Raw genomic sequence first — 24,722 nt, 5'->3', positions numbered from 1 at the left:
AAAGGGGAAAATTGCAGGAGTCAAATCAAGTGGGTCAGGGGGACACGAAACCAGAGCCTAGGAAGAGCTGGCTTTAAATTTGAGAATTCCTGGGTCCTCTGAGTCTCACCGTAAAGCACTGGGTTGTTGGCATGAAATAATATGAGGTTAAAGAAAAATGACAACCTCCCAGGGTGGGGGTGGGGCGGGGTACTCAGGCTGCTGCTGCTGCTAAGTCGCTTCAGTCGCTTCCGACTCTGTGCGACCCCACTGACGGCAGCCCACCAGGCTCCTCCGTCCCTGGGATTCTCCAGGCAAGAATATTGGAGTGGGTTGCCATTTCCTTCTCCAACGCATGCATGCATGCTAAGTCGCTTCAGTCGTGTCCGACTCTACGCGACCCTATGGACAGCAGCCCACCAGGCTCCTCTGGCCACAGGATTCTCTAGGCAAGAATACTGGAGTGGGTTGCCATTTCTTTCTCCACTCAGGCTGATTCCGCCCTAACTCAAACTCCCCAGCTCAGCCCCAGCTAGAACTGCCTCCGTACATGCGCAGTGCGCGCACGTCGCGCTGGCCGAGGCACTCTCGCGAGAAGAGCCGCGCCAGCCGGAAAAATGGCGCCTCCCAGTTCCCGAGAGTCCAAGGCCCAGTCGGCGACGACCGCGGCCAAGTCTGACGAGGAGATGGTGCTGCCGGGCTTCCCGGACGCAGACAGCTTCGTGAAGGTGAGTTCGTGAGGCCTCGGGGGCATCGGGAGCCTCCTGCGGCTGACCGGAAGCAGGCCCGGACCCTCTGGGCGGCCGCCCACCCGGCCGCGTGCAAAACGCAGCCGAGCCCCGGGAGAGGGTAAAGGGGCTTGTGCCCTCTCCCGGCACAGTCTGCCTCTTCACCCTCCGGGGATGGGGCTTCGCTCGCTGACACGGGGGTCCTCCCCACTCCCCAGGGTCCTGGATTTCCCGTTTGAACCCTTGCAGTCCCGAGCATAGAGAGCTGTTGCCACGTCGTAGGAAGGGCTTCCTGGTCACCCTGAAGCCCCCAGCCCTCGCGACCGCGACCCCGCCCAGGCCTGAGCCACTCAAACAACTCTCCGGAGAGGCTCGACTGCTTCAAGCTGCCCACACTTGCCCCCCACTCCCGCAGCCGGGATGGCCCTTCTTCCCTCTCCTGAGGTCCAGCCCTACATAATCCTAAACCCTGGGTTTAATGTCACCTGTTAGAGCTGCCACCAAGTGTCCCTCCTGCAGGTGCCATGGAACATTGATCAGTGCATCCTTCCATAGAGTTCATTTGGATTATTTGTCTAATGGTGCTTAAATATGAACAAACAAACCTGGAATTAAACATCTCATGCATAGCTCTTACAAGACCATGAAACTAAAATAGTTTGTAACTTAGCACTAGATTCCCCAAAACTCCATTTGCATTATGTCTAATTTATCATTACCACAAATTCATCTATTTGGTTCTGAATAATTCCTGGGCCACTAGCCATGGTCCTGATTGGGTGGCTCTGTGCTACCAAGTACGCTACCATGACTCAAGTTCCCATTTTCTCTCTTTTTTTTTTGGAAAACATAACACAGCTCACAGTGATGTCATTCGGCCTTCATGTGACCAACCATCATCATTTGCCCATGAAAGCCACTTCAGATTTTTTCTCATTACCACACAGAAATTGAAATAGAGACTTCCTTGGCAGTAACCAAGCCATAAACACAAATTCAATTGAGGATAGTAGCCATTCTAAATCAGTCATCTGAAAGATCTAGAATATTCTTATATTGTTTGTATCTATTATTATTATTATTTAGCTGAGCCATGTGGGGTGTGGGATCTTAGTTCCCCAACCAGGGATTGAACCCATGCCCCTATCAGTGGAAGCACAGAGTATCAACCATTGGACCACCAGGGAACTCCCTTACACTTGTTTATCAAATTCAGAATCTGAGGTTCAAATAAATAAAATAACTTGCCCAAGGTCACAGTACCAGGCTGTTTTGAATATTAGCCTTATTATATGTATTTGTTATTTCTATCCCTATTCTCCCAAGAATGTAAGCTCCAAAACTCATTTTCACATTCACTCATATCGTAAGGGTTGGGGTAAAATCGGTACTAAATGATGCATGGAGATTGGGTATCTTCATCATCTAGAACAGTTCCTTATATATAGTAGATCTTGAAAAACAAATGAGCTGCTGAATGAATGGTGACCCGTGTCTAAAACATGCTTGTTTTTCTGGTTTTGACAGTTCGCTCTTGGGGCAGTGGTGGCAGTCACCAAGGCGTCTGGGGGCCTACCGCAGTTTGGTGATGAGTATGATTTTTACCGAAGTTTTCCTGGCTTCCAGGCATTTTGTGAAACACAGGGAGACAGGTTGCTTCAGTGGTAAGTACTATATATTATTTTCTCATGTTGAAAGAAATGACTATGAAGAAGTAGATGATTTTTCCTGATATTTGTATTTTTTTCTTACTATAATTTTCTGTGCTTTGGAGCTATAAAATGTAAAAATGACAATGGATTTTGATTAAGGAATGTTACTTGATAAATTTTGAGTTTAACTTTAAAAATATGTATGTTACTATTGCAGCTATAGACAGTGAATCTTTTTTAATTAATATGGGACTTGAAAACCTAGATCCAAGATTCTCTCACACAACCTGTGGAGTCACAAGTTTTAGCTTTCTATTTTTTTTTATCTCTTTTCTTTTTTAGTAATGGCTTTCTAATAAAGCCATTACTTTCTAATAAAGTCATTCTAATAAAGTGTGTTAGGACAGACATTACACAGACACTGGTTTTGTTGAACTGTTGCATGACAGAATTACAGAATCTGTTTTAGATTTCATGTTAAAACAGTGAATGCAGAGTACATCGTTTACATAGTGTTATATATTTTTTTAGAATTTAAACAAAGCCTTGGGGTAATTTCTTCCATCCCTTCAAATAACGGATGAGGAAAATAAGTCTTTGTGAGATTTAGTGAATTTCCCAATGCCGTACAACTAGCTATGTTTTTTGCTATAAGGATGCAGGTTTTGCTAGTTTGATCAAAAAGTATTAGGGAGGACTTCCCTGGAGGTCCAGTGGCTAAGACTCTGGACTCCCACTGCAGGGGGCCCAGGTTTGATTCCTGGTCAGGGAACCAGATCCCACATGGCATAACTAAGAGTACGCATGCTGCAACTAAGACTCAGCACAGCCAAATAAATAAATATTTTGTTATAGAAAATGTTGGGAATAATTTGAGCTAAGCCTTGGGAGCTTTCTGCCAGATTAGTAAACAAACAAACAAAAGTATACAGACTGATTTGGGTTTTCCTGTCCTTCCCAGCATGAGTAGGGTGATGCAGTACCATGGGTGCCGAAGCAACATTAAGGACCGGAGTAAAGTGACCGAGCTGGAGGACAAGTTTGATTTGCTGGTCGACACCAATGATGTTATTCTGGAAAGAGTGGTGAGTATTTCACCTCACTCTTAAGGTAACTAACAAGTGAAGAGCCTTTGTTTTATTAAGTAATGAAAGAAAACCCAGGCACTTCAGGGAATGAAAAGAAAGGAAGTTTAGCCTTTCTTGCCCATAACAGTATTCCCTTCCTCTGATAGTTGGCTTCTTTTCCCCAAAAATAACGCAGTTGTCTTCAGATACATTACTTCAGAATATTACTTCCCCTGGGGATGCCTGTTTTTAAAGTGCCTTTATCAGAAATTGACCCTCCAGATTTGCCAGTTCCATTTTGTTGCAGGAGAGGAGGCCTCTGGATACAGGGCACAGCCAACATGTAATCCATTTTTACTAGGTTTCCCAGGTGGCGCTAGTGGTAAAGAATCTGCATGCCAATGCAGGAGACACAAACAAGAGACTTGTGTTCACTCCCTGGGTCGGGAAGATCCCCTGGAGGAGGAAATAACAACCTACTCCAGTATTCTTGCCTGGGAAATCCCATGGACAGAGGAGCCTGGTGGGCTACAGTCCATGGAGTTTTAAAGAGTTGCACACAACTGAGCACACACACACGCAGTCTGCTAAATACCCTGACTTGCATGATGAGAGGGAGATGTGGCTCATTGAGATAGCTAGCCAACCGTCTTCTTCTGCCTAATTCTGCAGCAGAATATTCCTTACAGAAATACACAGATTGTCCAAAACACAGCTAATGCTCAGCCATGTGACAATCCTGCAGATATTGAAATCATGCTCTCCTGTCCCATGAAGTCATCTCTTCCATGGTCTAAATGCCCACAGGTCTTCCAGTGGTTTCCTCAAATTTTATGATTTCAAGTCCTACCATTTGTCAGCTAGGTGCACCACTGTTGCTGCTGCTGCTGCTGCTAAGTCGCTGCAGTCGTGTCCGACTCTGTGTGACCCCATAGACATCAGCCTACCAGGCTCCTCCATCCATGGGATGTTCCAGGCAAGAGTACTGGAGTGGGGTGCCATCGCCTTCTCTGGCACCACTGTTAGTAGTGCCCAAACTGAGACCCCACATCTGGTGCTACTGTACAAAATATGGATAGATGAGGACAGCCTTCATTCTCACTCTGATTACCATTCCTCTGTGTTTAATGCAGCCTAGGATGGTAGGCCACATCATCCTGTTAAGTCACTTGAATTTTCAGCCCAATTCAGAACTGTGAAGAGAGTCAGTCAAGGGTTGGGAGTGCCTGATCACTGTCCTACCTTTGAGCAAGTAATGCTTTAATTACTTGGGTTGACTCTCAAATCACGTCTCCTACAGTTATTCGCTCTTACAAATGTGTACTCTTGCACGTAATTCTCTGGTTATGTTTCGTAAATTTTAGGTAATTAACTCTGTTAACCCTTAAAGTGATGGACCCTTAAGGTGATGGACAGAGAGACCTGGCGTGCTGCAATTCATGGGGTCGCAAAGAGTCGGACACGACTGAGTGACTGAACTGAACCCTTAAAGGAAGACACTAAACTAATACCTCTTGCACTCTTAGGGCATTTTACTGGACGAAGCATCAGGTGTGAATAAGAATCAACAACCTGTCCTCCCTGCGGGATTACAGGTCCCCAAAACCATAGTGTCCAGCTGGAACCGGAAGGTGAGGGCTGCTTTTCAGATGCAGTGGAGTATCTGATACCAACTTTAGGGCCTTTGCCCTTTCTCATTTGCATTTCTGTTCTAATTTATTGAACACAGAACTGGCCACTGCCTAACTTGTTCTCATAAACAGACACAACCTAATTCCACCCTCTAGTCTACTTTGCACCACCCCCCTCCAGTATCACACATACGTTCTTTAATGGGTGGCCGCTGGCATAAAACAGAATTGAGTTTTCTAAGTCTTCAAGTTGCTGTGTTATAAAGTATTTGTATTTGTTGATCATAGGCAGGAGAATATAGCAAAAAAATAAAATCTGAAACTTTCCGGCTGCTTCATGCAAAGAACATCATCCGACCTCAGCTTAAGTTCCGAGAGAAGATCGACAACTCTAACACACCATTTCTTCCCAAAATCTTCATCAAGCCCAATGCTCAGAAACCCCTCCCTCAGAGTAAGTGGTGCCAACTCTGCCCAACAACACAAGGGGGAGAGGTCTCCCTCCCGCCTTCCTTTCTTCAAATTCAGAGGGAGCCAGTTAACCCTTGGTAACTAGACAAAGTGCAAACCTGTCTTTGTTGCTGCTTGGGTCTCTAGCACTCTCCAAAGAAAGGCGGGAACGCCCAGAAGACCGCCCTGAGGACTTGGATGTGCCCCCCGCCCTGGCAGATTTAATCCATCAGCAGAGAACCCAGCAGGTGGAGCAGGACATGTAAGTGTTCACCTGTCTGAATGTCCTGTTGTGAGTCTTGCCCGCCATGTGTGTTTTCACTGTGTGTCATTTTTGTAAAATGTGTGAATGAGAGCAGAACTTGGGGGGTGGGTGACTCTTCCCCCTCATCCTGACGTGAATCTTAGCAACTGACCTCCTGCTTGTTTTCAGAGAGGACCTCACACAGGTGTCGTTCATGTAGCCCTCACACAGTCCTGAGAGCTGGCAGTTGCTCTCGTCCTCATTGTACAGATGAAAGAACCAAACTTGAGATGCTAACTTCCCACAGAACTAGAACTTCAAACCCAAGTTTTCTTAAAATTTTCTTCCCTTTGTACCACTCTGCCTCTCTTGTCAGGTGGGGTCTCACACAGGAAGGTAAGGCTCACCTGTAAACTTAGCACAGAAAAGACCTTCTCCCTGGCAGTATAAGCAATTTGGAAAAACTTTGCTTAAAACAGACAATAGGACTTTGCCTTCAGTGTAAAGAAAAAAGATGAGGGGGACTTTGTCAGTGTTGGCCCTTTTCTCACACATAGCCAGAGCGTCTGGGCATTCTTGCCTCAGCCCCAGCTCTGCACTGTGAGGCCTCCAGTCCAGTGCTGGAGAAATAAAGGTACTGAAAGGCAGCACTGCCCTCAAGCAACTCAAAAAAGACAGGATTCTTATGCCAGAATCTGATAGCAGAACTGAAGAAAATGCATCGTTTAGTATATGACAAGTGAGGTATTTGCCCCATCCTCTCTCACCTCACTGATCCATTATTCCAGATCACAAAGAATTGTATATTTCACATTTCTGTATCATCCGCAGCAGCAGCTATACAGTGTTTTTCCAATCAGTGGTCAAATCTTTATAAATGAATAGATTTTTAATTGTTATACTTTTAAGGGTGAACAAGTTTCACCTAATTTTTTTTTTTTTTTTGGATGCACTTGAATTATCATTGAAGCAATGGTGCTTTTTAAAATATTTTCACAATGGTCTTTTCTTGTTTGTTTTAACAAACTGGAACAGTTGTTCTTCCTTGAATCATGGAATTAATCACAAAGATTTTTCTTTTTGTTTTTTTGTATGTTTTTTATTGTAGTGTAATTGCTTTACAGTGTTGTGTTTCTGCCTTACAACAAAATGAATCACCTGTATGTACAAATATATCCTCCCACCTTCTTGAGCCTCCCTCCCACCCACCCCTCCAAGATACCACCCGCCTAGGTCATCACAGAGCACCAAGCTGAGCTTGCTGGGCTATACAGCAGCTTCCCACTAGTTGTGCATTTTACACACGGTAGTGTATGTATGTCAGTGCTACTCTGTTAATTTGTCCCACCTTCTTCTTCCCCACCATGTCCACAGGTCCATTCTCTACATCTGCATCTTTCTTCCTACCCTGCAAATAGGTTCATCAATATAGTTTTTGTAGATTCCATATATGTGTGTTAATATACAATATTTGTTTTTCTCTCTCTGACTTGACTTCGCTCTGTATGACAGACTCTGGGTCCATCTGCTTCTCTGTAAATGACCCAGTTTTGTTCCTTTCTGTCTGATATTCCATTGTATATATATGCCACGTCATCTTTAGACATTTAGGTTGCTTCTGTGTCCTAGTTGTTGTAAACAGTGCTTCAGTGCACATTGGGGAGCATGTGTCTTTTTGAATTATGGTTTTCTTAGGGTATACCCCTAGTAATGGAATTGCTGAGTCATACAGTAGTTCTATTTTTAGTTTTTTAAGGAACCTCCATGTTGTTCGCCATAGTGGCTGTACCAGTTTACATTCTCACCAGCAGTGCATGAGGGCTGCCTTTTCTCCACACCTCTCCAGCATTTATTGTTTGTAACTTTTCGTGTTACTGATTCAGGTTTGCGCATCCATATCAGTATGAACTAGATCACTTCACGCCACCAGACTCAGTCCTTCAAAAGCCAGATCCTCAGGTAAGTGCCGATCTTAGCTGATGGGTGATTCCCAAGTAGCCCAGGAAGAATCAGGTCCATCAATGGCTGGATGTAGTTTTGGCTTTCCTTAGTTGCTTTTATATAGTATTGGGGTGGCCAAAAAATTCGTTCAAGTTTTTCCATAAGATGTTATGGAAAGCCAAATGAATTTTCTGGCTACCCAAATAGAAGGATGTGACTTCGGATCATTTCTTCTTGGACTTATAATTCACTTTGTCCTTTAGTGAAAAACGATGGTTCATAGTCTTCTCTTTCTCCTATACTTTTGTGATGCAGTTATACAGACCTGTAGGAGAGACACCCTGCCACTTTGTGTCCACACTGGATGAACTAGTGGAACTCAATGAAAAGCTCCTGAAGTGTCAAGAATTTGCTGTAGACTTGGAGGTAACTCATTAATGACCTAGAAGGAAGTGTTTACATTTTCTGTGAGTTCACCTATTCAAGAAGTATAAAATTAATACTAATTTAAACCTGTTTTTTGGTAACAATCACATTACTTTATTTATTACTGATTTTTCAAAATCAATTTAATTGTAAGCCTGATAAAAATCCTTTTTTCCCTGTTCCCCCTTCTTTCTGTGTATTTTAGCACCACTCTTACAGGAGCTTCTTGGGGCTCACCTGCCTGATGCAGATTTCCACCCGGACAGAAGACTTCATCGTTGACACTCTGGAGCTTCGCAGCGACATGTACATTCTCAATGAGAGCCTCACAGACCCAGCTATTGTTAAGGTCAGCCAACCTCTTCCCACTCTTACATGTGAGCACACGATTTAAGTGCTTCTCGGTTTACTATTGTCACCATTTCAGCGTAGCCCCAGTAAAGCTGAGAGGAAAAAATTGTAACTTCCTCCACTAGGGTGGGCTTCCCTGGTGGCTCAGACAATAAAGAATCTGCCTTCAATACAGGAGACCCGAGTTTGATCCTTGGGTCCGGAAGATCCCCTGGAGAAGGAAATGGCAACCCACTCCAGCACTCTTGCCTGGAGAATCCCATGGGCAGAGGAGCCTGGTGGGCTGTAGTCCATGGGGTCGCAAAGAGTTGGACACGACTGAGCAACTAACACCACTAGGGTACCACATGCTTTTGTTTCTAACTCTCTGTTAGAACAGCTAAGACTTAGCTCATCACCACCTAGAAAAATGTTAAAGCACTTTAATGAGTACTGCAGCGAGCCCTTGATCTCAAGATTGTTGGACTTAATGACTACCCTTGAAGCAAGCAACGTGGCCTTTTTAGAGTTATCAGCTGTTAGCAGTTACAAGCATGCAATTAGGATTGTAGAAGACTGTGCCCCAAACTAAAAGAAGCATGTAAAACTGAACCATCTTTATCTTTATCCTGGCTTCTATTCCAGTGTTCTAATAACCTAGGGACAGAGTTCATTTCAGAGCATAAACGGCCCTGTGCCTCTGTACTGCACGACTATGGTTTTGTTTTCAGGTCTTCCATGGTGCCGATTCAGACATAGAATGGCTCCAGAAGGACTTCGGGTTGTACGTGGTGAATATGTTTGATACCCACCAGGCAGCTCGCCTTCTTAACCTAGGCAGGCACTCCCTGGACCACCTGCTGAAGCTCTACTGCAGTGTGGAGTCGAACAAGCAGTACCAGCTGGCCGACTGGCGGATACGGTCAGTTTGTTCTTGATGAGGAAACAGGACTGGCGGAGGGAGGCCTGGGTGGTTGTTAAACCCACTGTGGAGACCTGTGTGCAGGCTGTAACACCATTTGGATCGCTCTCTTTTTTTTTTTAGTTTATGTTTGGTTGCACTGGGTCTTCATTGTTGCAAGCAGGGGCCACTCCTTATTGTGGAGCTTGGGCTTCTCATTGCAGTGGCTTCTCTTGTTGTGGACCCCAGCCTCGAGGGTGGGCAGGCTCAGTAGTTGTGCTGCATGGGCTTAGTTCCCAGACCAGGAGTCGAACACCTGTCCCCTGCATTGGCAGGCGGATTCTTACTCACTAGACCATCAGGGAGGTACCCCATTTGGATCTTGAGTTGAATGTCATTGGGCTTTTCTCCATTTGTTTTTAGTGGCACAAGGACAGCTGGAAGTTTTAGAATAATGTAGAGTTTATGTTGGATTGATTATGTTACATAGAGGGGAATGTTAATAAATTTCAGTTTAGTTTTGTGATGTGAAGTATTTAAAACTTTTTAAATGGATTGGTTTAAAAAAATGCTTCGTATTTATTGAGAAGGAAATTAGATTGTACTTGAGCATAAATTATAAGAAAAATTAAAGTGAAAGAATGCTTAATATTTGAAAAAGCCAGGAATTACTATCTTAGATAAACAAATAAATAGTGCATCATGCTTCATGGAAATAGTTGAAGTTGCCACACCATGTCAGCATTTGTCCATGTCAGTCTCGTGTTTGTAACCCACATCTCCCTGGTACATGTGTGTGAAATGGTCTCCCATAAGTGTGAGAGAATTCTAAGAACAGAGCTGACTTAGCCTGGTAATCAGTATTTACTGTAATCTAAGTAATTTATAGTGGAGTAATTATAGTAATTTACAGTATAGTAAATAGAGCATATAGTAAATATATACTATATAAATATAATAATTTATAGTATTTACTATAACCTAAGGCTGTTACACGGAGAAGGCAATGGCACCCCACTCCAGTACTCTTGCCTGGAAAATCCCATGGACAGAGGAGCCTGGTAGGCTACAGTCCATGGGGTTGCTAAGAGTCGGACACGACTGAGCGACTTCACTTTCACTTTTCCCTTTCATGCACTGGAGAAGGAAATGGCAACCCTCTCCAGTATTCTTGCCTGGAGAATCCTAGGGACGGCGAAGCCTGGTAAGCTGCCATCTATGGGGTCGCACAGAGTCGGACACGACTGAAGCGACTTAGCAGCAGCAGCAGCAAGGCTGTTACAGAGTCTTGCCACACTTTGTGGGATCTTTGCTTTCCTTGGTCATTTTCAGATGGCTGCCTTCCTCTCTGAGGCTGCAGCTGTTGTATGGCGAAGCACCAAGCTCTTCTCCACGTCTCATGCCAGAATTTCTCAAGAGAATTTAGTAAAGTCGAACTATAAGATGAAAATTGATAAAATCTAAAAACCACTTCCTTTTACTTAACCATTACCACGTGCCACACAGTGGGATAAGATTCACACTCAAGACAGGGCCCTAATTTTTAACCACATCGTTGCCCTGCTGCCCCTTCTGTCCAGTTGTGGAAAGAGCGGCTTGTCCCATGAGGATGCTGGAGAAGCTGGTTGGCCAGGGGAGAATCTTGGACTTCAGCAGGAACCCACAGGGTAGATGAGTCAAATTGCCGCCGCGGGGAAAACCAGTGAAACAGTGTTCTCTGTTGCAATTCTAGACCTCTGCCCGAGGAGATGCTGAGCTATGCCCGAGACGACACTCACTACCTGCTGTACATCTATGATAAGATGCGGCTGGAGCTGTGGGAGCGTGGCAACGAGCAGCCCACGCAGCTGCAGGTGGTGTGGCAGCGCAGTCGCGACATCTGCCTCAAGGTACAACCCGGGCCCAGGTTCTACTTGGGTCCCCGTGCTGTGCTTTGCTCTTTTATTTATTTAAAAAAAATTTTTAAAACAAGTTAATTTATTTTGGCTGCACTAGGTCTTTGTTGCTACACACGGGCTTTCTCTAGTTGCAGCAAGTGGGGCCTACTCTCTAGTTGGGGTGTGCGGGCTTCTCACTGCAGTGGCTTCTTGTTGCAGAGCATGGACTCTAGGCGCGTGGGCTTCAGTAGTTGTGGCACAAGGGCTCAGTGGTTGTGGCGGCGCACGTCTGCTTTGCTGTTTACATTCATGAAAGAGCCCAGTGTCCTGAAGAGCCCAGGGCACTCTATTGATTCCCACTTATCTTGAATATTCTCTGATATTTTGCAGAAATTCATCAAACCCATCTTCACAGATGAATCTTACCTGGAACTCTATAGGAAGCAGAAGAAGCATCTGAACACACAGCAGTTGACGGCCTTTCAGCTGCTGTTTGCCTGGAGGGATAAAACAGCTCGTCGGGAAGATGAGAGTTATGGGTAAGGGACTGTCGATCCCTTTCATTCTTGCTAGGTCTGGTGACAAGGAAATAATGGGCTTTTTCATCACTTTTCACTGTGAAAGTTGATTGTGTTTTCCCAGGGTTACAGCACATCGTGGAGCTTGTTGGCGGAATTTAATGGGATCCTATTGTGTGTTTTATTCCAGATACGTCTTGCCAAACCACATGATGCTAAAGATAGCTGAGGAGCTGCCCAAGTGAGTGAGGACTGATTAATGTGCTCTGACTTCCTCAGTAGAGAAAGTACTGTCCTTCAGATCCGGCTTCCCTGATTGTTGTTACCTCAGGGCTGGCTGTTTACTCAGAGCAGATTAGTGCTCTGAGGAAGTTAGCAAGTCCAAGGAATACAGAATCTCTGCCCGTGCGCTGCCATTTAGGAAGCAGAGCTTCTGAACTGGATCTGTTTCCATGTTTATCCCTTATATGGACTCCCGTGTAAGTCTGGGCTTCCCAGGTGTCTCAGCGGTAAAGAATTCACCTGCCAATGCAGGAGGCATGGGTTCAATCCCTGGGTGGGGAAGATCCCCTGGAGGAGGAAATGGCAACCCACTCCAGTATTCTTGCTTGGAAAATCCTGTGGATAGAGGCTCCTGGTGGGCTACCGTCCATGGAAGTCACAAAAGAGTTGGACACAACTGAGCGACTTAACAGCAGCCTCAGCATGTAAGTCTCTGAGCCTGGAGCATCCACTTTAAAGGAGGGAAAATGTCTCACACTCTTTCATCTGTACCTCCTTCTAGATTAAGGTGTCTCATGATTTTACAATGTCTAATGATGTTAATTGGAGTATAAGCAAAGAATCAAAGCTCATCATCACCTGGCACCTCCTTGCAGGGTTGCAGGTGAGCAGAGCTGTGGGGCTGCATTCCAGCCCTCCCCATGAGCAGGAGGCAGCGGTGGGAGGCGTCTGCTCAGGGCTCAGTGCAGCAGAGAGCACATCTCGAAACAGCCAGTGGGGCCACCCTGATGGACTGTGTTCCCTCACCTGAGCGCCTATGCTCTGGCTTCACCGGGTCGTTGTTCTTTCCTGGAGCCTTTGTGGGTTGCGCTCCTGGGCAATGTTGAATGTGTTCTCACTTCCTTCAGGGAACCTCAGGGCATCATCGCTTGCTGTAACCCTGTGCCTCCTCTTGTACGGCAGCAGATCAACGAAATGCATCTTCTAATTCAGCAGGCGCGAGAGATGCCTCTGCTCAAGGTAAGAAGCTCCCCAACTCCACAGGTTCTCAGCTCTGTCTGCTGGCATCTTGCTCCTTATAGTCTCCTTCACACGTGAGTTGGTCTCCATTCTGAAAAAAAAAAAGCCGGACGAAATAATAGGTTTTAGGAAATCCAGTGGGTGTGTCTTTATGATAGTCAGAAGCTAAAGTTCATCCTTTTTTAAAAAAAAATTGTGTATTTATTTTTGGCTGTGCTGGGGCATCATTGCTGTATGGGCTTGTCTGTATTTGTGGCAAACAGGAGCTAATCTTCATTGCAGCGCGCAGGCTTCTCATTGCAGTGGCTTCTCTTGTTGCCGAGCACAGGCTCTAGGGTGCACAGGCTTCAGTAGTTGCAGCTGTGGGCTCAATAGTTGCAGCACTTGGGCTCAGTAGTTGCAGCTCCCGGGCTCTAGAGCACAGGCTCCATAGTTGTGGCACACGAACTTAGCTGCTCCACAGCCTGTGGGATCTTCCCGGACCAGGGATTAAACCCACATCTCCTACCTTGGCAGGCAGATTCTATACCACTGAGCCACCAGGGAAACCCTCATCCTTCTTTCTTTGAGACCTTATCTTTGTTAATCCAAGGGCCAGTGATGTCTCATGATGTCTGATGGGCTGGTTAGCTGTTGTCCCGAGGCAGTCAGCCTTGCAGGATACAATGGAGTGGGGATCTCAGCATAGAGACCGCATTTTGGAAGCCTGGCAGTAGTCCAAAGTAAGATGATAAGAACCCTGATGAGCATGTTGGTCACAGGAATGGAAGGGAAAAGACAGGTTCAGGAAACATCTTCAAAAGCAAAGATTGATGGGACTTTATAACAGGTGGTGACAGTGGATGCAATTCTTCTCTGAGCACCATGCTAAGTACTTTAGAGGTGTTCTCTGAATGGCAAGTAGAGTTGAAGATAATGAAAGTGGAGTCAAGGACCACTCACTCCACACAGAAAGCCGAGGTGACAAAAAACAGGAGCACCCTGGAGAGAAGGGAATTCAGAAAGAGCTAACTGTGAAGAAGAGGCTAAAGTTAAGGCAAATTTAGATGAAACCAGAATGCCCAGCCCATAATACAAACCCATACATCTATTTGTGTACCATTCATGGGTACACACATACCAACACACCTGTGTTCTTGTGTAGCTATTACAGTGTGTCTACGCAAGAGTATGTGTAGATTTACATGTGTGTGTGTTTTGTTTTTTTTTAATCTATACAAACATTTATTCTGCCCTTGCCAGGGGGTGGGAGAAAGGGTGTTCAGAAAGATATGCATGTTTTGATTTGTGTTTTAATTGGCACAGTTTTTAATGTTTTGTCTCAATAGTAATATTAGCATGTGTAAAACATGTTTGTAATTTTTTGAAAGATTATTGATCCCAGGCGACTTGAAATCAGCCCCTTTGAGGTAAAAAAGAAAAGAATCTGGGGATAAACACATTTAATGTCTTCATGCTAATATTTCTTTCTTGACTCTATACTTTGTCCAAGTAAAGAGCAAAACGCCAGTGACTAGACAAAAATCTTTCTCATGCTCTTTGGAATCCTTCTGTATTGTGCCTCACTGTGATAAAGGGTTTTATTCTTTCATCCAACAAATAATTACCGAGCACAAGTAATTACGGTGCCAGGCACTGGAAGGGGTGAAGGGATGAGAGAAAGTCTCGGGCTCTTGAAAAACACCGTCTAGTGAAGAGACACGTCTGCACTGAGGGAAAAAAAGAGAATGAGTGTGTCATCAAATTTAGGGAACTTTCCTCACATTCTCTCTGTTTTGACTCTTTAGTCTGAAGTCGCAGCGGGAGTGAGGAAGAGTGGGCCACTGCCCAACCCTGAGGTACCGTGATGTGTTTGTTGTGGCTTTTTCGGAGGGAGGGAAGGGGAACCAGTCACAGCCTGGATAGACCCAGCCTCCCTGACAGACACCAGGCCCTGTCACCTGGTCACAGAGCTGCTGCCTGCCTGCAGGTCCTTCACGCCGGCCTGTTGCTTTCTTTTTGACGCAGAGATTGGAGAATGTTCTCTTTGGCCCCCATGACTGCTCCCATACCCCGTCAGACGGCTACTCTCTCATTCCAACCGACGGTAACGAAGAGGCCCCTGGCACGTCCTGGGGGTGGGGCTGCCCGGTGTGCCGCCCCATAGGCTTGGCCCGCACTGACTCCCCTCCCTGTAGGGCCTGTGCCAGTGCAGAGGCAGGAGGGCCTCCTCTCCATCCAAGAAGACGAGGAGACCCTGCCAGACATCAGATGTCTCGTCGGTACCGCTGTCATCACATTATTTAATGTGAGTGACACCATCCGGACATGACCCAGACTGGGGGGATGTGCCGGCTTTATCAGACAGGAGGCCGTCTGCCGGAAGTGGAAGCCACTGGCGGTGGGGGTGGGCGGGAAGCCCATTGGCCATATGGTGTTTGCTGCCCTGAAGAGGAGGTCTGTGAGGGGTGGTGGAGGGTTCTGTCTGCTGCCTGAGGAAATCCTCAGGGGAAGTGCCCCCAGGGAGCTGGACAGGAGCTCCAGGGACGTATAAACAAGGGCCTTTCTTCCCCATTCATCCAAGGTCGGTCGAGGGCCAGTTTATCCTGATTCCCAGAAGCGGTGGAACAGTGTTTCCAGTGAACTCATAGCGTGTGCTGCGTATACTTTCCTGACGACAGCCAGCATCTATGTGTGCTTTGGATGAAAAGAAGGGAAAAAGAAAAGCATTTCTCCCCAGTCTGGCTCGTTAGATTAAGTGAGCAGCAGGAGATGCAAGTACCAGGAAGTGGGTAGGAACTTGTTCCCCCTCCCAGGGAGGCTGAGTACCAGGAGGTAGAGACTCCAGTGTGGCCCACTTGGGGACCTTGTTCCTAGAATCTGGCCTGGGGCATGATAGAGCTTGTCCTGGTCGATCCCACCCAGCACGCTTCTCCTTTCCACCACAGACATGAGCTCTGGGTTCTGTGCAAAAGGAAGACGAGGGTGCATGTGCTTGTCAGGATGATAGTTACCGAGATGACCAGGGAAAAAAAGAAATCACACAGATAAAATTTGAATACAGCACACAATAGATGTGAAAGAAAGTGAAAGTGTTAGTCATTTAGTTGTGTCTGACTCTTTACGACCCCATGGACGGTAGCCCACCAGGCTCCTCTGTCCATGGAATTCTCCAGGCAAGAATACTGGAGTGGGTGGCCATTCCCTTCTTCAGGGGATCTTCCTGACCCAGGGATTAAAACCTGAGTCTCCTGCATTGCAGATGGATTCTTTACCATCTGAGGCACCAGGAAATGCAACAGATTTCGTAAGAAGGAAAAACTAGAATTTCTAGAAAGAAGGAACTGAGAGAAAGAGAAGCAAGAATACTGTCTGGATAAAGACAAGTTTCATGCTTAGATGCTTAGCACATGTTCAGATGGTAAGAAGCTGGGTGGTCCAATCCCATTCACAACTCTCCCATCACACTCAGATGCTGCGCCAGAGCCAGGAAGGTGAAGTACCACCTGCAAGATGTATTAACTGTCTGGGAGTGAACTTTCCTTTTTTCTTAATTACATACAGTTAGTCTTGTTGCAGTAGCCAGTGCCAAAAGAAGTCTAGGACCTTTAGTTGACCACAGAGTTCATTGAGTCACCAAGGCGATTAGGCAGCTAAAGATGTGAGCGTGAACTTGGCGGCTGTGTGGATGTGTAAGTGCTGTGTGTTGTCTAGCAGAGGCTACATCCATGTTCCTGGTGTGCAGGAAGCCTGACTACAGAGGCCAGGGGCTAGTGCAGGCTGATGTCCCCAGTGAGAGCGACATTCTGTTGCATAGTTTTGTTGGTCACCCATAAAGGTGTATGATTTTAAATTTCAGCTAATTTCAGGTCACAACCCCAGGTTCTCCAGTCAGCCAGATCTGGGCTTACATCCTTATTCTGCTCCTATTAGCTGTAAGGCTCTGGAAGACTTTCTTAACCTCTCTCAGCCTCAGTTTCCTCATCTGTACAATGGTGAGAGTAATGCCACATACCTTGTAGGTTGTAAGGGTGTAGTGAGAACTCATCGATTCAATGAGTGTGTATTGGCACTTCCCTGGCACTCCAGAGGTTAAGACTCCACGCTTCCACTGCAGGGGGCATGGATTCAATCCCTGGTCAGAGAAGTTCTGCATGCCACACAGTGTGGCCAATAAATAAATACATAAATATCTAACACCTCACTATGTGTTACTACAGGCTATTGTAGTGCCTTATACACAGGAGAGGCTTTTTTTAAAACTTAGTCATTAATATTATAAATAAATGATACTTTGATTTTTAAAATTTTTTTTAAATTAAACAAGTTTTTTTTTTTTTTTTTTGCTGTGCCACTTTGCTTGTGGGATTTTTATTTCCCTGACCAGGGACTGAACCTGGGCCCTGGCAGTGAAAACACCAAGTCCAAACCACTGGACTACCAGGGAATTCCTGAAAATGTTTTAAATAAAATAATAAATTAAAAAAAATTTTTTTAGGGATTTCCCTGGTGGTCCAGTGGTTAAGACTTTGCAATTCCACTGCAGGGGGCACGGGTTCAATCTCTGGTTGGGGAACTGAGATCCCGTGTGCCGTGTGGCATGGCCAATAAATAAATAACTTAAAAAAGTCAGCTGTTGGCATTATTACTGTTACTGTTACTCCTCTTGCCTGCATCTAATATCATAAAGTGGTCACAGTTGTAAGCCATTGTTCTCTGTCCCTGCAGGAACCTAGTGCTGAAGGAAATGAAAAAAGTCCATTAACAGTTGCACAGAAAAAAGCCCAGAACATAATGGAGTCCTTTGAAAATCCATTTCGGATGGTAAGTACTGGTTGCATATGTTAAGGGCTGACAGAAGAGGCAGAACTTTCTGCAGCTGTAGGTGCCTTTTGCCTGAAAAAGGAACCGAGAGACTTCAGAGACTGGAGAAGCCTCAACACCGTGATGTCATCCCTGGCAGTGGGTCGAGACCCCGAGTCAGGTCTTCTGAGACCAAGCTGACAAGAGGACCCCACTTGAGGGCCAGGCACTGCGGCCAGGCTGACACTTTGCGTTGAGGCCTCCTAAGATGTAACCAGCAGGACACCCCTATCTGAGTGCCACTGAATTCTGGGTCCAGATTCTATTTCTTAGCATTTAACATGACTGTTTCCATTCCTCCAGTTTCTGCCTTCAGTAGAACACCGGGCTCACATTTCTCAGTCAGCAAAGTTTGATCCATCATCGAAAATCTATGAAGTAAGTGGATTTGTCACCCTTTCTAAGAGTGAACTTTCTAAGAAAAGAGGACTTCTTTATTTCTTAAACCAGGTTTCTGTTCTAAACAAGCCCATCTTTGAACCTCCCTGAAAATGAGTGCAAGAAACACTTCATATATAAGCATTGTTTCCAGAGAGAGGAGCCAGACTTTAATCAGATTCTTGAAAGCATTGGGGAGCTTTTTAAAGAAACAGGTCTTTGTTTTTTGTTTTTTTTTAATTAAAGTTTAATTTACAAGGTATACAGCACACAGATATGAAATGTACAGCTTGAGGCATTTCTATTTATGAATATTACTTTAAGACTCTTAAAGATGACAGCTTAAATTTTGAAACATTCTGTTGAATGTTGTGTGGTTTGTTTTTAGCAGCATTTTAAGTAAGAATAAAAACCCATCTTCCCTGGATCCCAGCTTGGGAGCTGGCATGTTAATTGTCTGTTAAAAGCCCTCTTCCTCCCCGCAGGAGGTGGTGCTCTGATCAGATGGGTGGCCTGGTTCCCTCTCCCCCCCGCCCCGCACTGCTCTTTAGGCCAGAGAGTCAGGCCAAGGGACTTCCCTGGTAGTCCAGTGGTTAAGACTCCACGCTCCCCAGTGCAGGGATGAGGGTTCCATCCCTTATCAGGGAACTAAGATCCTACGTGCCACGTGGCATGGCCAAAAAAAAAACAGAAAAGAGAATCAGGCTGAAACCCTGATGGGCCTCCACCCTGTCGCTGTTGGTAAGCCTGCTGTTTTTAGAAACGGAGTCAGGTGAGGTTTCTGCTGTCTCTTCTCTTCCCCCCAGTTGTGGCTTACTCAGCAGCCATCCGTGCCCCCCCCATCCCCCTGCCCCACCCACCAGACTTACCATTTCCTGTCACCGAGATGTGTTCTCATGCCCCAGGTAAATGTGGTGTCATAAAGAAGCACATTAAACTTGCAGGAGTCCTGCCTTGAACACCATCTCTACCATTTATTAACCATGTCCCCTTGGACACATTACTTAGTTTCTCCCAACCTATTACCTGTCTGTAAAGTGGGGGTGATGATGGTACCTCTGCCTCAGAGTCATAGAAGGGACTAAATGGGTGGATATGCAGGCATCCAGCCCAGTGCCTGGAATAATATAAGTACTTTATAAATAAAGCCAGCACGAGGTCTTATTTTTCGTGTCATTAGATACAGGATCATTAGATAATGGGACTTAGGACCTAGAATGTGTATAGCTACCAGTCAGCATGCTCTGCATCACCTCATTAGAAGAATCATTCCTAGGCAGCTGAGTTTTGGAGATTTTTTGTTTTGTTTGTTTTCATTTATAGATCAGCAACCGTTGGAAGCTGGCAAGCCAGGTACAGGTACAAAGAGAACCTAAAGAAACTGCCAAGAAGAAGGCAGCTGAGCATACAGGTAGTGTAGCGCCCGCCCCCTTGTCAGCTCAGCCAGTGCCTTTGGTTGAGAGCAGCCCTGGCTCACTGTTCTGTCCAGTTACTCGAGCAAAGCTCCAGGCACAGCTGAGCAGCCCCAGCCCCTCCCCTCCACGGCCTCCCTTCTGCCAAGGGGTGGCGGACAGTGAGCCGGAGATGTGTGAGCTGCCAGGATAGCAGGTACTTAAGCAGAGAGAGAGGAAGGAAGTGCTGTGGCTGGGCCTGATGGGGCGCAGGCTGCTTCTGTACAGCAGTCCAGGGAGGCAGTCTAGTGAACGTGACATTGAGCTGAGACCTGCAGCCATCAGCGGGGAGTGTTCAGACTGGTGGCCCAGCGAGGCCAAGGCCACAGCTTGCAGTACTGCTCAGAGTGACCCAGGAGGCCAAAGGGATGGGGGCCGGGGGTGGGTGGAGGGTAGGACAGAGAGCAGGCAGGGGTCTGTTGTTGGGACTTTTACTCCAAGTGAGTTGGAAGCCATAGAGGGCTCTGAGCAGGGGGAGGGCTGTACCCTGACTTAGGTGTGGAGGCCTCCCCAGCTGCTGGGCAGACAGCATGGTGGGACGTCCAGTCAGGAGGCAGCACAGAGTGTAGATGAAGGGGGACACTGGTGTGGACGTCATGGGGGCAGGGCAGGTGGTGGAAAGTCAGAGCCTGGCATGTCCCGTAGAGAAGCTGACAGCATTGGGTGAGGTGGTCCGTGGACAGGAGGTTTTGTCCTGAGCGCCTTGGGAGGCAGGGCTGTGTGGACAGTGAGGCTGCAGTGGGGCTGGTTAGAGGTGGAGGAGGCTTTGGTTCTGGTCCTTGACCTGTTAGGGTTGAGATCCTGATGCCGCGTCCTCAGGGGAGTCATGGAGGCCACTGGGTGAGGAGCAGGCAGGGGTGTGGACCCAGAGGTTGGTTGATGAGGAGAGGAACATCTAGGCTAAGCCGCGAGGCAGGGTCCTCCAGGGATGCGGGGGTTGGGGCTGAGGGGCAGGGTGGCCGCGCCCAGCAGGGGTGACGCCACGAGCAGTGAGGCTCAGAGCCCCGGCTGCCACCACAACCACAGAGACCGTTCTCTCTTTTGCAGCCACCCGGGACCAGGCCCAGGAGGAGTACAGGGCAGCCGCGGAGCAGGCCGTGTCCGTCCGCCAGCAGGCTTCCGTACGTGCCTGCATTTCTGCTCTCTCTGGTCGTGGTCAGGGTTGGTCTGGCATGTCGGAAGGGCTCACCCTCAGCGTTGAGTTATAGGCATCCTCTGGTTGCTGGTCCAGTAGTGCTGCCTCGTGCTCACCCCCTGCCCCCCACCCCAGAAGGTCAACGTCACTGTCCATCTGGGGTGGTTCTCCCGCTACATTTGGGATAAACATGCCCTTGGCCTGTAGAAGGAGGTGAGGCATCAAGCCCACTCTGTGTCCCACTCCACCTGGGAGCTATTTCACCCCCTGCCCGCACCCCCTGCTCCCCAACACCCTGGAGTGCTCAGCTCTGGCCTTTCCAAGTGGCCTCACGTCATCCTCCAGCTGGGAGCTCGGCCCCCCACACCGCCAGTGCTCCTCTCTCCGTGTTCCCGAGCCGGTGTTTACAGCCCTGGAGGCATTGTTTGCCTCGCAGGGTGCTCACAGGGGTCACACAGAGTGGCCTCCTACCCTGGTCGTGGCCATGCTTCCCTCTTACAGGTGTGTTCAATCCACAGCTAGAGAACGCTGCCAAGAAAAGAGAGCGGACAACAAGTGATCCGAGGATGACAGAACAGAAGCAAGAGAAGAAACGCCTCAAAATTTCCAAGAAGCCAAAAGACCCAGATCCACCAGAAAAAGACTTTACACCCTATGACTACAGCAAGTCGGATTTCAAGGCTTTTGCTGGTGAGGCCGGAAGGGGTGTCCTGCAGGGGTGGCCACATCCCGTGGGGGCAAGCAGGTGGCGGGGAGGGGAGGAAAGAGCGAAACTTCAGTGGAGATTAAGCTCTGCCCAAGGCCAGGCAGGTAACCTGGAATTGTGAGGGCAACACAAGGACATGATGGGGACAGGGCAGAAACCCACCACCCTCAGCCCCCAGGGCTGAGCTGCAGGAGCCACTCTGGTGGTTCACCAAGATAGTGTCCGTTCTGTTAATAATTGTGGCTCCATCCTTCTTCACAAGTTGTGCCTGGAAACACATTTTCTCAGACACACACACACAGAGTAAAGATGTGGATTGTTGAGAAAGATGTGATTTGTTGAGAAAGCCTGGTGCCTAGAAGATGACGCTCTGTGCCTCCTTAGCCTGTGAGAGCCTGTCTGTGTTGAAAGAGCTGCAGTGGCATTTCTGATAACAGAGCAGCCTCCTTGGCGACACAGCTGTCTTTTCTGCAAGAACATCCTCTGTGGCCCCAGTTTACAGACAGTGGCTTCATCCTTCACGGAAACCAGAGGGATTTCCTTGATATGAACTGGCGAGTGCTTTAGCCACCTGTCCCTGACCTGAGAATACACCTGTGAGAAATGAGCCTGGCCTCTGGGCTGCCCTTAGCTACTGAGAACATGATTTGTGAGGTTACAGCAAGCCAGAAGTTTCTGTCTGTGAAGGGCTAGCGAGCTGACGGCCCACATTGCCTGGATCTTGTGCACCCGGCCTGGTAGTGAGTGTGGTGTATATTAACTCACTCACATGGTCACCGGCCTCTCTTTTCTCTTAACTTTCAGGAAACAGCAAATCCAAACCTTCTTCCCAGTTTGACCCAAGCAAGCAGCCCCAGTCAGGCAAGGTAAGAAACAGACTGAGAATCCCAGTGGGCTCGAGGTGTGTGTTGTTGACCCTCCACTGCTGGGGAGACTGGCCCATCTAGGAATCCTCTGTGTCTGCATAGCTTTTTCCCTCACCTCATTTCTTCCCAGGCACAAACAATACTCATCACCTACTTCAGCAAGAAAAAAAATGTTGTAAAGTGTCTCTGAAAATGAGTGTGTGGTTTTGAAGGGTGTTACTGTTTGCTGCCTTGGGAATTACAGCAGCAGGCTGAAACACTCCCTGTGGTACCAGTACAGGCCTGCCGTTGTCCCCGTGGGCGTTGCTGCCAGCCAGAGCACAATGTGACTGGATGTCTGGCGTAGGGAGAGCAAGCGAGGCCTGCATGGAGCCTGGCCATTCCCTCAGTAGCTCATCCGTACAGCCTTGCCTTCACTAACACCCAGAAATGTCCAGTTGCAAGGAAACCAAGAGTCATACCCTTGGCACTGGAGGCTCTGATGGGCCGTCTGAGCCCAGGCATGTTTTCCTGTGCATCGTGCGGTTATGATCATCACTCAGCCTAGATGGTTTCTTGTCTTTTTAGAAATGCATTGCAGCCAAAAAAATTAAACAGTCGATGGGAAACAAAAGCATGTCCTTTCCAACTGGAAAGTCAGACAGGTACGTGCAAGACGCCATCGTGGCCAGGGAAACCCGGGGAGGCCTCACGTAGAGAGAGTCTCAGAGCACATCTCCTGGCCCAATCCCAATCTTTGTCATTCAGAAAACTGAGCTGGGAGGAGGAGAGGTGATCACTGGACACCACGGTCATAGCCATGCCTCCTAGGACTCCAGTCACCCTCAGCCCTCTCCCATCACCACATGGTCTCCCAGGGTCATCCCAGAGCAAATAGGTTTGAAATCTGCCTACATCAGCCCCTTTCTGAGGAAAGAGGAAAAAAAATCAGTAAGCAAATATGGATAGTCATTGTTGTCCAAGAATATTTTAGGGAATTCCCTGGCAGCCCAGTGCGTTTGCTGCCGATAATCTGGGTTCAATTCCTGTTTGGGGAACTAAGATCCCTCAAGCCACGTGGCATCGCCCAAAACAGAGTATTTTAGTTAAAAGCCTGAAACCTTAATCCTTGCAGCAGACCATGAAGTCGGAGGACGCGCTGCCAGGATGTGGCAGAGGAGGGACCGTCCTCAGCTCTGCCAGCCCTTCCTTTCTAGGCCACAGGGCGCTGCTCCCACCTCCACTCCTGTCCCTTGGAGTGCCCTTGGAGTGCCGGGGGCACTCTACTGCCCAGCTCAGTTCTCCTCGACCCCGAACAGACCATTGTCCCTCAGTTCTGCAATATTAAGGCTCACAATGTTTTATAAACTGGCTGACTGCCACCATTCAGCCAGACTGCAAGAACTAACCCTTTTGTTTTCACACTGTCTCTACAGAGGTTTCAGGCACAATTGGCCAAAGAGATAGTGTTGGAAGACAGCCTCGGGATCCCCTGGTGGACTGGAAGCACCAAATAATGGTGCTGGTTTTGTACAGACTCATTTTTAAACCATTAAAAAATAATTCTTGCTGGAAGAAAGCGAGTTCCTGACTTTTCTTTTGTGGCCACTCCAGCTCTGGCAGGCAAGAACACACCTCATCCTGTCCAGGTCACCTCTTCAGCAGTCTGGGGTAAGTGTGTCCTTGGAGTGTGGTTTCTGGAGAAATCCAGAACCTCCCCCGAGGAGGAATGCAGGAGACACCCCAGGACTCAGGAAAGGGTGGCCTCCACAGGCCAGGGCACGATGCCCACCTGACTCTCCATCCTGAGATGACACACCTATCCACGCCTGCACATCACGCAAATGAAGCCAGATGGTGAAAAGTACCCTCGGGAAGAGGGTGCTTAGAGCCACTGGGGCTTCTCGACAGCCTGGTCTCTTCTCTATTCCTTTCTCTCTCTCTTTTTTTTTTTACATTTTGTTTTTTCCCTGTTATAAAAGTAATAACATGTTTATTATAGGAAATGAGAAAAACAGAAAAATGCAAAGAGAAAAATTAAATCATCTTTAATCCTGTGGCACAGAGAGAATGTTACTATTTTGATGGAAAGGCTTTTTACCTTATGTGTGAATACCTTCCAAACAACCTTATATTTCTATAGTGTTTCACCCTTAAAATTTATATTATGAGACCTTTCTCATCCTGAAATTCATTTTAGCTAATGCACATTATTCAACATTTAGGTTTCCATTTTGTACTTTTTTTTTTGGTTGCTGGGCTCAGGCTTTTCTCTAGTTGCAGCGAGTAGGAGCCACTCTCTAGTTGCAATATGCAGGCTTCTCTTTACACTGGCTTCTCTTGTTGCAGAGCACGGGCTCTAGGGCCACATGGGCTTCA

At 47.2% G+C, this 24,722-nt stretch overlaps 1 protein-coding gene and 1 non-coding gene across 3 annotated transcripts; one reads left to right on the top strand and one right to left on the bottom strand.

The window, feature by feature from the left end:
• The first annotated feature begins 558 nt into the window (after nt 1-558).
• On the top strand, nt 559-23,922 carry EXOSC10 (exosome component 10). 2 transcript variants are annotated; one of them, XM_081493291.1, is made up of 25 exons: nt 559-707; nt 2,235-2,371; nt 3,321-3,444; nt 4,953-5,057; nt 5,346-5,511; nt 5,655-5,769; nt 7,635-7,710; nt 8,008-8,118; nt 8,324-8,467; nt 9,180-9,370; nt 11,082-11,238; nt 11,617-11,765; nt 11,935-11,985; nt 12,875-12,986; nt 14,774-14,824; nt 14,994-15,072; nt 15,164-15,273; nt 17,694-17,789; nt 18,132-18,206; nt 19,530-19,617; nt 20,705-20,778; nt 21,311-21,482; nt 22,303-22,364; nt 22,932-23,008; nt 23,780-23,922. In XM_081493291.1, exons 1-25 carry the CDS (start codon nt 597-599, stop codon nt 23,808-23,810), a joined length of 2,664 nt encoding a protein of 887 aa, XP_081349417.1. In that variant the 5' UTR covers nt 559-596; the 3' UTR covers nt 23,811-23,922. The 2 variants fall into 2 exon arrangements, with proteins under 2 accessions (XP_081349417.1, XP_081349418.1); XM_081493292.1 differs by lacking the exon at nt 18,132-18,206.
• On the bottom strand, nt 17,341-17,412 carry TRNAE-UUC (transfer RNA glutamic acid (anticodon UUC)). The gene has a single exon. It is a non-coding gene; the product is annotated as a tRNA-Glu (tRNA).
• Nucleotides 23,923-24,722: the final 800 nt, after the last annotated feature.

This window comes from Giraffa tippelskirchi, chromosome 5 (assembly GCF_054371585.1).
Source record: "Giraffa tippelskirchi isolate mGirTip1 chromosome 5, T2T-mGirTip1v1.2.pri, whole genome shotgun sequence".
NCBI classification, from domain to species: domain Eukaryota; kingdom Metazoa; phylum Chordata; class Mammalia; order Artiodactyla; family Giraffidae; genus Giraffa; species Giraffa tippelskirchi.
The sequence above is the reverse complement of the archived record's forward strand: the minus strand, read 5'-3'. Positions and strand labels throughout refer to the sequence as shown.